Below are 14,811 nucleotides of genomic sequence, written 5' to 3'. Positions count from 1 at the left end.
AACAGGCCCAATCAACTGATTGTCGATGATACCGCACCACACGTTTACAGAGAAGCGATGTTGAAAATTTGTTTCTAAGTGGCATTTGGATTTTCGTCTGACCACCTATGAGAGTTACGGGTGTTGTCGATACCGTCACAGGTGAAAGTAGCTTAATCGCTGAACAGTATTGATGGAATTAACCAGCGATTAGCATTTTCCTACCGCTGGACAAAATTCCAATCGTTGGGCAGCGTCTCCTGTTTGAAGGTGTTGCACCACTGTATGTGAACTGGATACAAGCCGTAACGTCCGCCATACTCTTGCCTGTGGAACACCGATACGCATAGAAATTCTTCGTGTACTAATAGTAGGACTACGTTCTACCGACTGAAGAATGAGATTCTATAACCTCTCAAAATATTTACTTTTCCTCTTGAATCACCCTGTACATATACTGATGGGGAGATGTATCTTAGTCATTCAAGTTGGCTAAGTTCGGGCTGGGACTAACGAGGGCTCGGGAGGGAAAATTCATTGGAGATATTTATCATACACTGCCTGGTCACTCTGTTAGAACCACGAGTTAATAATACGACGGAATATCGTTGGCCTGAATTAACTGCTCAGACACGACGTGGTATGAAGTCAAAGTGACGAGAGGAATAATGGGCTATCCGCATGCTGACAAACACTCCTTTCTAGTTTATCCCGCAAGGGATCAATAGGATTAATAACAGACCGGGATGGCCAGGGTGATGCTTAGTCTTCATCAAACCATTCCTTTCACATATTTGTCGTGATGGATGGTTGCATAAAAGTACCCCTGTCCAGCACATGAAGACCTTCGCTCCGTTCTGTACACCAGGATCTCCAATTTACCTCAAAACCAAGAACAATTATTACTACAAGGTTAAGACACCTTAAGCACTTTACCAACTTTGCCCAGGAAACCTTAGGAGAAGACGCTTTATGATAACTATCCTTGGTCACTGAGGTCAACATGCGCTGAAATGGCCCTCCTGGACATAGCTTAAATCCACTGACTGTGACTTGGCAACCACATAATTTGGACAAACTTCAACTGTACCTGACTGTTACAGAAAATTTACAAAAGTTGAACTCCAGCAGGGTTAATCTTGCCTCAAGAGATCGCTGTGCCACATGGCGACCTGCACTGTTCCCTTACACAGTGTACTTTCACCTCCAAATCCGTGCCCCACTCGCCTAATGGAGTTATCTCCACTCCTTTTGGGTTGCCTTCACCCTATATCCCCAACAGCTCTGCCTGTTCCTTTCCCACTCAACTTTTTTTTTTAAAGTCCTGTCACTGAATGCTCAGGCAATTAGCTGGGAGGAACTGCCAGAGTGCTCTACTCTCCCCTTGCCCGTCCAGTGCCCACGAGGGGACTTGCGGCTAAATGGCCAGAAGAACAATACTCCAACATACCAAACACAACACTTACGCAAACTCGCACACTACACTTTTACATCTCTGCCTTTGTGTCTGTATCCCTGCACAGCGACATAAATGCGGAGTTGGGGGAGACCCCCCAGTGCCGCTAGACCCTCGACACTTTACCCATAGGGGTGAACACGCAATATTGCCGGTTGTATATGATCCGCAACAATGATCACATATGCTCTGGTGTTAATGATACCCTCCAGTGGGATAAGGGGACACCATGAAAACATAACACACACCATTATCTCCTCCTTCAGCAACTGTTTTTCGATACGCTACAGAATGGTTTTGTGGTTTCTTCTATACGTGTACTCTTCCATTGGTGCTGAAAATTAAATTGGAATCACTCGGACCATATGACTTGTCCCTAGTCTTCCTGCGTCCACCCTTTGCGTTTTTGGTACCAATCCAGCTGTACTTTCGGATTGGGGCCGAGATCAGCCTCCAACTTGAGTGGGAAAGCAAGAGCAAGTAATCAAGCACTTGCTCCCACTCGTCCGTAATCATGCACGTGATTACCGGCGAGTGGGAGTATCTTCTCGGATCAACTGGATGACTAGTATTTATTTCAGTATGTTAGAGAAAGCACAAAAGGTTCAAATATCCTTGACCTAGTTTTCACCAAGGGTCGAAGCTGGCATTACGGGTTACCGGTCTGGTAATTCTTTAATTCTCGAATACATTGGTAATATTCCAATATTGATCATTAAATTGTGGCCCAACATTTCAGCGGGTGAAATGTTGAACACCCACTAAACTGAGGGTTCAGCGGGTATCCAGCGATTTTTAAGTGAGAGATTATAAAGAGCCATTCTGGTAATCTTTTATTAAGCATATTTTTTTTATATTAAGATATTATAAAGCACCTTTGCAACAGCAAAGGGATTATTTAGATGCCTTTTTTTTAACGCTGCAAATAATTGAAAACCTCATTTGGAATGTTAACCAAAATTGGAGGAAGCAGAACTATGAAAATTCCACCCACAAAGAATAATAATAACCATTTGGCCAAATTCATCAATAATCAGCTGCAAATTTCGTCTGGAACAGGCCAGGGTTTTGGAAATACAAAAAATCTAGGATCGAAAATCAATATGGATGAGTTCTCTGCCCCTCCTCACGAAGTTGCAGCCAATTTCGTCTTTGATTTCGAAAAAATTCATCCATAACGAAACTGGTCGATATCAAGTTAAATTATTACGGTAAATTATTTAAGTATTTCTTGAATTATCATACGGAAAATGGTACTTTTTCTCCAATATATGAGCAGAAGCAGGTGCTTCGACAGTACATGCAATAAATGCACGAGAAAGTTTTCAATCATGATATAATGCCAGCTTCTACAAAATGTATCCGTCTTTATTTCAATTTCTGGAAGTTTTCAACACTTACACGAAGTGGCAAAAGTATAATTAAAAGAAAAAAAAAAAAAAAACAGTTAAAGTTGTTCGATGTTATCATTAATTTTTACGCACAACTCAATGATTACAAAGAGGAGTAACCACTAGATTTAAATTATTGCATATGCACATAGTATATTTAATTTTTTTATAGTTTATATATTGTAATTGTGATTTTGAACTAAATTTATACATGTAATCTGTATAAATATTTAATCACAATACAGTAAACTTTCTGTTGTTAATATTAATTTGTATGTGATGCCCTGTAATAAATACACATCTAGACATTAAATGAAAAAAAAAAAAAAAAAAAAAGAAAGAAGAAGCTTTCTGTTGTTAGCCATGTTTAACAATAACATTCGTACATTCATTAATACTCAAACTTAATCATTCGATTAGTCCGAAATTTATATACTGGCCAGGAATACTTGGACCAGTATACCTAAATTGTGATATGACGGCTGAGGAATCGAGAGCTGTGAGGGATCATAATATTGTAAAATGGAGTTATCCAAGGTAATTTCGGTGGTCAAAGAGAAAGGACAGAGCTTTAATTACAGGAAGGGAAACTACAGTACAGTAGTCAAATATTTTTTGAGATTTGTTAACTGGAGTTAATACTATATATGCGAGAAGTTCCCAAATCTTGAGCCTCCCTCCCCCTAAAATTTTTAATAAATTTCTCTCAAGTTCCAGAACAAGTGATGGCGCATAAACTACTTTGGCTATAATGCCAGAGAAATTGATCTCTCTCATCAAGCGCCCTTGATCCAACGAAAGGGTCTTATAAGTAGTCCCAATATGCTCCAATTCATGTAATAACTTTCATGGGGAACCGTTTCAAAAGCTTTACCGAAGTCAAGTAAAAATTTACTTTGACTTCAATAAAGTAAAAGCTATTTCTAATACATTATGAATAAAATGGAAAAAAAAATAATAATAATAAAAAGAAAAAAAGTATCTGGGCATGATATTTTAAAATTTTCTTTTAAGGTTTAAAATGAAGTTGATTGATTTTACTGGCGCAAAAACATTAAAACGAAGTCCAAGTCTACGAATAATATATGATTAGTTTGTCAACTCGATGTGAAACATTGTGTTGCGAGATGGAGTGATCTTGACTAACCGGCCCAGTTAGTCCCTTTCCCTCTCAAATATAACACGATTATTTGAAAAAAATATATATTATAAAACAAAGTAGAAGTATTATTTCTTGATTTCAAATTCCCTCGGTTTCCTGTTAGTAGTTTCAACAAGAAACGTTAGCATTGCTAAAAGTCATACAAACACAAGATGCAGAACTATTAGAATCATAAGACAACCTTAGTTAGCTACAACAGCACTAATACAATTTTTTAATATCAAAACGTCTTTTGTTAAAATATACTCTGATATGTTTGGATCGTCGGGTTATTCCCACAGAAATGGGGCGGAGTTCAGCTGGGAACCGCATTTTTGTCTTTTCCCCCTGAAAGCAGCCTATAATGGCAAGTGTAATTTATCTCATTGCTTCTCGTTTTTGTGGGTAATAACGCTTGCCTTAAATATCTTGAAACAGGCCAGCAGCAGGGGAATTTAGTCACGTGATGACTGTTTCTTGTTTTTATTTCAAAATCAATACCGAACCGCTTCTAATCATCCCAAGTACGTTTTATGCATATACATAAAACAGGCAAATTTGTTAAAAAAAAAAAAAAAAATTCGGCAGCGCATTAACAGTTATGAGAGACAAATATCACAAGTATTACCAGAGACAAATGATGCAAGAAAGCGTACGTTTTCTGTATCAGCGAAAAATAAAATAAAACGGAATATACATAGTATTAGCATTCCCACAACGCATCCATCCAATTGCTCTTTGAACTCGGCCATACTCACTGCCTCTGTCAGGGCAACTTATTTCAGTATTCGACAAATGGCTGCCCATAGGTGTACTTCATGAGATCCAGTCTAAAATTTTATGTTTGTTTCCCTTACGAGAGAAAACAGACTTTCCTAATTTTTTACTTAACCCTTATTTGCACCGATTTACACTAATCAGATCGCCTTACTTTGAATAAGTCACTCTCTTCTATAGATGAACAATGACGTCCTTCTCCCTACTAGTAAAGGTCCTATAAATCATTGACTAGACAGCATGTGTCTTACTAGATATCTGTTCACACTGCATGGAAAATTTAATGTCAGAATGAACCACTTTTAGCTATTCACACCTAGTTTATATGCGGCTCCAGGATTTCTGTTAGCCAAATGCATAACCTTACATTTAGAAGCACTGAACTTTAGTCGCCATTTTTCAACCATATGTGCAACTTATCCAAGTCTTTTTGAAGAAACGCGACCAAGCACGAATTGTTAACTACTCTTCTCACCTTCAAATCAACAAACTTTGACAGCTTTCCTTGGATACTTTGGTATCATTTATGATAATCACAAATATGAGGAGACCAACACATATACCTAAGCCACCCCACTGGCTCTCCTTGAAAACTGACCATTGTTTAGAACCCTCTGTCTCTTATCTTTTAGCCAGTCTTCGATCCGGCGTAGGATCTTACTAGTAACTAAAACAATTCAATAAACAAAAACCTAAAAATCACAGGAACTTACCTCTCAACTGCTTTATTAGTTAGTTAAAAATTAAAATGGAAACGTAACTAATAAAGCATTTGAGAGGTTAAGTTCCTGTGATTTTCAGTTTTCCGTTTAATTATCAGTTTTCCAAGGAACCAAAGGCTGTCCATAAATCTAATACAGTAATTCTAACTTATTTTATTCAGCTGCCTTCCATGGGGTAAGGTATCAAAAGCTTTTCTCAAGTCTCGATATATAATATCAGAATTTTACCTGCATCCAACTGTTTAATGACCACATAATAGTATTTTACCAGAATGATCATACTACCCCTCAATAAACACGTGCTGGGATTAATTTAATATACAGTACTATTCTTGGCAAGTGGTCCCGAATTGCCTTAACCATAAACTCCATGATCTTCTCTACTACAGATGTCAAACTCACTGGCCCATAGTTACCCAGCTCTCTTTTAGCACCACCTCTGTGGATTGGGGGAAGCCATTAGAACTCGTCCAGTAAAGGGGGGATCTTCTCGTATAATGATGCTCCCATTAACATTCCGAACGGTTTGATACACTTACAGTTATAATTAAAAACGATAACTGAATATATGCTATCCTCTCCTGGAGCCCTTTAACCTTAGTAGCTTTTCTCACAGACGCGCCTCGGAGATCATTATATCATTTATTTTACGGTAAATCTGACTCCTTAATATTCCATATCGAAGTTCTGTGTAAATATTCCCGGGCTTGATTTCAACTGTACATGTCGTCGAGAAGTATCTGTTCAACTCATCCGCTGGGCCTTCTCCGGATTTTCCACTGCAACCAACGAAGGCACACGTATTTGACCTGGTCTCTTCTTTTTGGTATTCATATATGAGAACTTTCCAATCCCTGTTCTTAGCTGTTTCAATGCTCATACATATCGGAAGCACGGAGTTTATTAAAATGGTCTCAGATATAAGGTTAAGACCGACGTGCGGCAATAAGAAGAAAGCTATATATTAAGTAGTTTTCAGTAATACTAATAAATCAGAACTACATGACTCATAACAAAGAGATAAGAGAGGCTTCTACCTCTATTTGAGGTAGAGGCGACAGACCACAAAAAAATGAGATATCATTAACAGCTGAACCACTCACCTGCAAGAGTAGCAGATTTCAAAAACTGCATTGTAGTCTCAAAGGTCATTTGTTGTAAGGGGGAAGCGCTGCTCTCCAGCCCAATACGGTTACAAGGCTTGTAAGTACCATCAAATGTCATATAATCGGCAAGGAGCAATAGGTGATGTGGATCCACTTCAATTGAATAAACTTCAAACAGCCCCGAAACTTCCTGCAAACAATTCGATTAACGTAAATTCAGTTTCCATTTCTCATATATAAATGCTAAAAAGTTAAGTTGGATTTTTTGAAAATGAATTGTCAACAAAGGATAAAAAATACGTAAAATATCTGTTATTGCATCATATGTAATATAAAAACTTTCTGAAAGCTTAAATATATACACCGATGAGCCAAAACATTATGACCAGCGAGCCGTTATGCAAATCGAAGCAACTCAGGTGAACCACCCCGTGCGCGGGTATGGACATGGTATAAAAAACACCTGATACTGAGCTCCCGTTAATCGGTATTACTCTTGTTCTTCAGATGGGAAAAGCAGCGGACTTAAGCGTGTTTCACAAAGGAAACACGCAAGTCCGCTGCTTTTCTAAAGGAAAATTGTAATGGCCAGAGCATATCCGAAACGGCACGGCTAGTGGGATGTTCGCAGTCAGCCGTGGTTAGTATCTACAGAAAGTGGTCCGAGGAGGGGGGAATTCCACGAACAGCTGGTGAGGTGTTGGACGACCACGGCTTATCGATGCTCGAGGTGAGCGAAGGCTCTACCGGTTGGTATGTGGCAACAGAAGGGCGACTGTGGCGCAACTCGCCGGTAATTGGAATGCTGGTGACGGAAGTAATGTGTCACAACACACAGCACATCGAACCCTGCTGAAAAAGAGGCTGCGCAGCCACAGGCCGCTCCGAGTGCCCATGCTAACCACGGTTCACGGGCGATATCGCCTACAATGGGCACGCGAGCATCGGAACTGGACCTTGAGTAATTGGAAGTAGTCTGGTTCGATGAATCACGTTTCCTGTTGCACCATGTGGACGGCCGGGTATATGTGCGTCGTTTACCAGGGGAAGTTATGGCGCCTGGATGCACCGTGGGACGAAAACAAGCCGGTGGCGGCGGCGGCGTCATGCTGGGATACCCCGAGTCCAGTCATCCATCCATGTGCCGGCCACTCTGACGTCTACCTAAATATCATTGCTGACCAGGTACACCCTTTCATGGCAACGGTCTTCCCATCTGGCAGTGCAGTCTTTCAGCAGGATAATGCGCCATTTCACATCGCCCGGATTGTTCGAGACTGGTTCGCAGAACATGAGGAAGACTTCCAGGTATTGCTCTGGCCTCCAAATTCCTCCGACATCAATCCCATCGAGCATCTGTGGTTTGTGCTGGAACAACAACTGATCTGCGGCGTCTCAACCACGGACCTTACAGGAGTTAGAGAATCTGCTGGTTATGTGTTGGTACGAGATACCACAAGACACATCTAGAAATCTTGTAGCGTCCATGCCTTGCAGGGTACGAGCTGTTTTGGTTGCACGTGGAGAGCCAACATCATATTAGGAGGTGGTCATAATGTTTTGGCTCATTGGTGTGTGTGTGTGTGTACACACACATATAAAGCTGACAAAAAAAAGTATTTTCTTTCAAGCAGAAATAAGTTTTATGCATGGCATACACTCAAGACGTGATTTTACGGATACAGCAGCAATGAACACGATGCAAATTTATATTATTCCATGTAATTATATGAAATATATTACTCTAGGAAAAAAAGAGTAATAATAACAACATAAGTAAAGCATTCATTAAATCCTCTCATTCTCTCACTGCTAGGTTTCGTTATCCACGGATATAATTCCCTAATTTATTTAATCACAGCTATAAATATTTATGTAAGATAACTTTTTATCTCGACTACTAAGAAAGTTACACTACAGAGAAATTCATGGAATTTAAGAGAACTTCGTTGATAAGATACACAACGAGAATTGCATGTCAGTAGTGACACAATCTGCCGTTAACAAACACGTCTTAGCAGCTATTGAAATTTCTCCTACACAGACCAATGCCCTGGAGGGAACATTACTCAGACATAATAGCTCCTGCTTAAAACACACACGAGATGCAATCAAGGAGTGCAGCGTACAGACTTTTAATTCTGCTCCGTGCAGCATCTTAGAAAATGTGTACTTAATTAGGTTATCTAAACTGATGCTCCACAAAGGGACTATATCCTTAAATCAGGTAATTAAGTTTACAGTGGCTACACAACTTTTGGCCATTACTTCAATGCTACTTGAAGGGCATAAATGCCGAGATTATTATGCATCTGTATTTCATTATCTTGAAAATAAAAGTTAAAACTCGGTATTCAACATTACTCTGTTTTTTGTTGTTACACACACACACACACACACATATATATATATATATATATATATATATATATAACGTGCAATGCAATCTTCAGTTAATGGAAATTAACTGAACTAAATAATGAAAAGTTTAGGATAAACTTTTCATTATTTAGTGCGCTTTCATTAGCTCGGAGGAAATCCAGAATAATCGAAATACAACTAGATATTCCTTTATGTGCACTTTCGCCTTTTTTTTTTCTTTTTTTTCTGCTTAGTGTTTATACAGTATGCGACTGTATTAAAAAAAAAAACGTCACCAACATTTCATTGACGTAAATAACATCATACATGCATACGATCTCTTACGGTGCATTAGCTAGATGGTAGCAATCTTTTCTTCCTGCAATTAATTGATGAACAACGAAACCCGTGTTAAAGGATGAAAAATTTTCAGCAGGTAGCGAAGGAGGAAAAAAATGTAATGGAAAGATTTGTAATTACAATTAAACAAGACTTATTTAGATAATTTAATCTGATTTATTTACATTCGGTAATTAAGGGAGACGTAAGCCTTTCTCTAATTAAACTAGAGCGCCAAAAGTATATCATTAAAAGCAATTTATTATTGGCACAATTTTCATTAAAAATACAGTTATCCGTCTTTATTTTTACTAAGACAAAAAAAAACTAATAATTTTAACACATACAGTTTATAAATTTAATGACATTCTCGAAATGAGCAAGGCACTACTAATCAGAAAACAGAACAACAGCATATAAGTATCATAGTGTACCGTACCCTCAGCAAGGGAGAGCAGATATGAAATGCGAGAGTACAATGGTATATAAGTCAGAGATGACCACTGTTCTAATCACGTGACAGTTCCCCCCCCCCATAATGCTTATTTACTATCTGTTCGAGATAACGAACATTAAGTAAATCTGATGTATGACAAATGTCAGTAGGATTGTCTTCAATGAAAGAGACGTCCAGCGACGATACTTCTATTGAGTTTACTTAAGTACTTGGCGACTGCATTCACACTGAATACACACTGAATAGATTAGTTCAATCAAAACATAAGCACTACACTAAGTCCAGCGGATGTTGGCGTTTTAGTCTTCTGGGAACTTCGCTCTTATCCAAAATGTTCATCGCCAGGTAATTTTGGATGCACTTCTAGTCGTTGTTGGTATTTCTTCTTTTACCGTTGGTATATTCAGGTCTCTATGTATCATTTTATTGGTGACATACCACGGCGAGTTGGTAATGGTTCTCAGCATCTTTGTTTGAAAGCGTTGTAGTATTTCTACGTTTGAAGTGCTGGCGGTACTTCAAACAAAGCTGGATGCCATAGGTCCACACGGGTTTCAATATGACTTTGTATATAAGTAGCTTGTTTGCCAATGTTAACTTGAATCCCTTCCAAGTAGCAAATACAACTTTCTAGCCTTTAGCCGAAGTTGTTTCATCTTTGTCCAAGTGTGCTTTCTCCAATTTAAGCGTCAAATACAGTTAATGATGACATTCTAGTCCTATATACCTCTCTGATATAGGTCGTGACGCAGTACTATACAGAACTCTTTTTACAACTCCCTAAAAAAAAAAAAAAAAAAAAAAATCGTAAAGTGTTCTGTTTAGTACTGAAAATCCATGTTTTCAAATAACTGACATTTGTGAAGAAGTACGGTGAACCATATCTTTGACATAATACGAAAAATACATCTAAGAGCGGTAATATTGGGTAGCCAAGGTATTGGGAACACCCCCCACCAGATCTTCACCTTTGCTCTTTCAGATCATTAATAAAGAGCCATCTTATATCTCTAGTTGCAGAAAATCGAACTATATAAAGTTAACAGTATATCTGGCAAATAACAAAATCAATTACTTTTGTAGTTGGTTGAGAATATTAAGAAAATTTGAGAAAATTACTTGTTCATTTTCTTTAGATATTAACATGCAATGCTTCCATCACCCTACGATTAAAAATAGGATAAACTGTTGCAGAAAAATAGATGCCGCATCCAAACATGAAGGAAATACAGACATAGGTGCGTAAGACCGGGTACAAAGACCCATGGCCAATCTTCACAAAATGTGAAAAAAAAAAAGGTTGAAATGACAGCAAATGTGTGACATATATAGCGAATACATTATATACGTATATAGTTTATTAGGCAAACAGCCTAATAAACTATATTAATTTCACATGATATGGGTGATATGAATATAATAATAACCTTTATGTTAAAATATTTTACAAAATTTTAATCAGGAACACGTCAGTTTTTTTTTGTTAAAAAAACTAACAAAAAAAAACACGTAAGTTTTTTTCGTTAGTTGTTGGCGCATCGACTTCTGTGGCCATAATGCTCCTCTCAAAGTTTTTGCATTTTACTCTGATCCAAGCCCGAGGCGGGATTCGAACCCGCGACCTTTGAGTTGCCAGGAAGGCATTTTACCCACCTGGCTAGCCCGGTCGGCGACACGTCAGTGCTTACTTCAATGTTCACGAGTATTTTTTTTTTTATTCCAGTAACCTCATAAAAATCATGTCGAAAAAAAGAAAAGTTGATGCTGAGTGTCGCGTTTTTAATGAGCGGTAGCAAATTAATTACTTTTTTTGCACTGCTCAATGTTACTTGCACGTGTCTTATTTGCAATAAAGCGTTGTCGAATATAATGTAAAACGTCACTACACCACAAAACGCCTCAAATTATCATAAATTTCAAGGAGCTTTGCGGCAGAAAAAACTACAAGAATTAAACCCAAACTTTTCAAAGTCAACAACAGAAGATTAGAACTTTTACTCATCAGAATTCATCTGCAGTTAGAGCTAGTTTTCGAGCCTCCCAAATTATTGCCGAAGAAGGAAATGCCTTTACGGATGGAGAATTTGTAAAACGAATTTATTCATTTTTCATCTGTAAGTTTATCTTTATCAACTGTAACGAGAAGAATTGAAGATTTAGGAGCCGATGTTCAAAATGGCAAGATGTACACTTTATATAGATGTAGGAAAGGAAAGGAAAAAAAACTGACTCGAGTAAATAATACAAAGGTCTTTGAGATAACAGAGGAGGAGAAAAAGCAGTATGTACTGGGACTCAAGAACAAGTTTGAGCTTCTGCAGACTGCTCAGGACCAAGATATCGACGAGGAATATTACAACTTTCTGAAAGTGATAAAGCCCAAGAAACCTATAGGGAAACAGAAATCCAAAGAAGAAAAGATTAGTCAACAAACACTTGTCATGATGAACCGAAGACGACAAATGAAGAGCAAGAAAAACACTGACAGGGAGAAAATTGAGTATACTGAGTTCTTCAAAGCCATTAGAAAGAGACTCAGAGAGGACATAAGAAGATTTAACACAAGAAAAGTAGAACAAGCATTAAGGGAAAACAAAGGATTTAAATCAGCAGCCATGAGCAGTAATATAGAAAGACAAATGATACTGAAACTGAAGAATAGCAATGGTGTACTTATAAACAGCAGAGAAGGCATAATTCAAATAGCAGCAGACTACTATAGAGAATTATACAAGGAGCGATGGAATGATACCAGCAGTGGGGAAGATGGATTGCGAAGTAGCAATGGTGTACTTATAAACAGCAGAGAAGGCATAATTCAAATAGCAGCAGACTACTATAGAGAATTATACAAGGAGCGATGGAATGATACCAGCAGTGGGGAAGATGGATTGCGAAGTAGCAACACATACGACATACCCGATATTCTTCCTGATGAGGTAGAACATGCATTGAAGAAAATGAAGAATCAGAAAGCCCCGGGGGAAGATGGAGTTACTGTAGAATTGTTAAAATTGGGAGGAAGAGACATAACACAAAAACTGGCAAGGCTTTTCACAAAGTGCATTAGAAAAGGTGTGACGCCTAAGCAGTGGAATAATGCAATCATAGTTTTGCCGCATAAGAAAGGAGATAAATCAGAAATTGGAAATTATAGACCAATTAGCTTGTTATCCCACATCTACAAGTTGTTCACAAGGGTCATTACTAACAGATTAGAAAGAATACTTGATGAGAATCAACCGAAAGAGCAAGCTGGCTTTAGGACAGGATTCTCAACTATGGATCACCTTCATGTAATATCACAGCTAATGGAGAAAGCAAATGAATATAAAACGCCATTATGCCTGGCATTTGTGGATTATGAAAAGGCATTTGACTCCGTACGGCAATGTTTCGGGCACTACAAAGACAAGGCATAGATACCCCACATATTATGATTTTGAAGAAAATATATGAGAGTGCTATATCCTTTATTAGACTAGACAAAGACAGTAGGAAATATAAAATCGAGAAAGGAGTTCGACAAGGAGACACAATATCTCCGAAGCTGTTTACTGCTGCCCTTGAGGAAGCTTTCAGAAGATTAGACTGGTCGCAGAAAGGAGTCAATGTGAACGGAGAGTACCTAAACCATTTACGATTTGCAGATGGCATTGTGGTCATAAGCCACGATCCCAAAGAATTAGAGGAAAATCTTAATCAGTTATGCACAGTTAGTAAGAATTTTGTACTAAAGATGAATATGGCTAAAACAAAAGTAATGATGAACAAGTATGCCACGGAAAGGGAAATAATGATTGAAGGAGCAGTAATTGAAAAGGTGGAGTCATATACCTATCTGGGACAAGTTATCAGCTGTAATAATGATAAATGGCTGGAAGCCAAGAGAAGAATAAATTTCGGATGGATAGCATTCAGGAAATATAGTCACATACTAAAGAGCAATATCCCAGTTTGTCTGAAACGTAAAATAATGAATCAATGTATACTCCCCACCATGACTTATGGAAGTGAAACTTGGGCACTCACCAAAAGAATGGAAGAGAAGCTGAGAACTACACAGCGAAGAATGGAACGAATTATATTGGGGATCAGACTGTTAGATAAGAAGAGAAACATATGGATTAGGCAGAAAACTCAAGTAAAGGACATTCTTATCAAAACTAAAGAACTAAAATGGTCTTGGGCAGGACACATAGCTCGAAGACATGATGGCAGATGGACTAAGAAAATAACAGAATGGTACCCAAGAGGAGCTAGAAGAAAACCTGGAAGACAACGGCGGAGATGGATAGATGAAATTCATGAGTTTTTGGGTAGTAAATGGATGGCCAGTGCTCAAAACAGAAGGAACTGGAAAGTTGCTGGAGAGGACTTCATCCTGCAGTGGATTGAAAATTCCTGATGATGATGATGTTCAAAATCAACTCGTAGAAAAAGTTCGTGAATTCACATATTTTTCAATAGCAATTCATGAGAGTGGAGATACAAGCCATACAGATCAATTTATAATTTATATCCGAGGTGTAAATCAAAATTTTGCAGTAACTGAAGAGCTAGTTGCATTAAAAAGCTTGAGAGATACAACAACAGGAGAAAATATATTTTTGAGTGTGTCACAAGCAATTGTCGGCTTAAAATTCAATTGGGATTTGCTGTCAGCGGTTACGACGGATGGCGCTAAAAATGTGTTCGGTACTAAAATTGGGTTCATGGGTCAGCTTCATAATTTTTATTTTTTTTTTATGTGAACCCCAAACACGAGAGGTATTAGAACCTATAGTACTTAGCACCGTGCTTGGGTTGGAGGTTGAGAAGACGAAATAAGATATTTGTTGACATTGGACTTGAACTTCTGTAGACTAATTTTCAGGAAATACGTATGAAGAAAGGTTGTTCCAGAAAACGGCAGCTGAATGAATAAATGAGGAAGACGAAAAGTTGATTCTGTGGGTTTGAAGTTGGACAGTAAATGGATGTTGGCTGGTGGCACGCGTTCGGACTGTTTTGAAAGAGAGAACGGGAATTATAGAAGCCAATTCAGAAGAACAGTGCCAATGGAAGTATCTGTAGAAGAGG

At 38.2% G+C, this 14,811-nt stretch overlaps 2 protein-coding genes across 2 annotated transcripts in view; one reads left to right on the top strand and one right to left on the bottom strand.

Moving 5' to 3' along the window:
- Window positions 1-14,811, bottom strand: part of Polr1A (RNA polymerase I subunit RpI1) — a 476,971-nt gene that overhangs the window by 18,141 nt on the left and 444,019 nt on the right. Inside the window, exon 32 of the mRNA XM_090382924.1 lies at window positions 6,570-6,762. Within this exon, the coding sequence (XP_090239050.1) occupies window positions 6,570-6,762 (193 nt within the window). The remainder of the gene's footprint in view (window positions 1-6,569; window positions 6,763-14,811) is intronic.
- Window positions 1-14,811, top strand: part of LOC150079024 (cytosolic carboxypeptidase 6) — a 591,251-nt gene that overhangs the window by 520,952 nt on the left and 55,488 nt on the right. The window lies entirely within an intron of this gene.

Source organism: Mastigoproctus giganteus, chromosome 10, assembly GCF_048544385.1.
Source record: "Mastigoproctus giganteus isolate SK-2022 chromosome 10, ASM4854438v1, whole genome shotgun sequence".
NCBI classification, from domain to species: Eukaryota; Metazoa; Arthropoda; class Arachnida; order Uropygi; family Thelyphonidae; genus Mastigoproctus; species Mastigoproctus giganteus.
The sequence above is the reverse complement of the archived record's forward strand: the minus strand, read 5'-3'. Positions and strand labels throughout refer to the sequence as shown.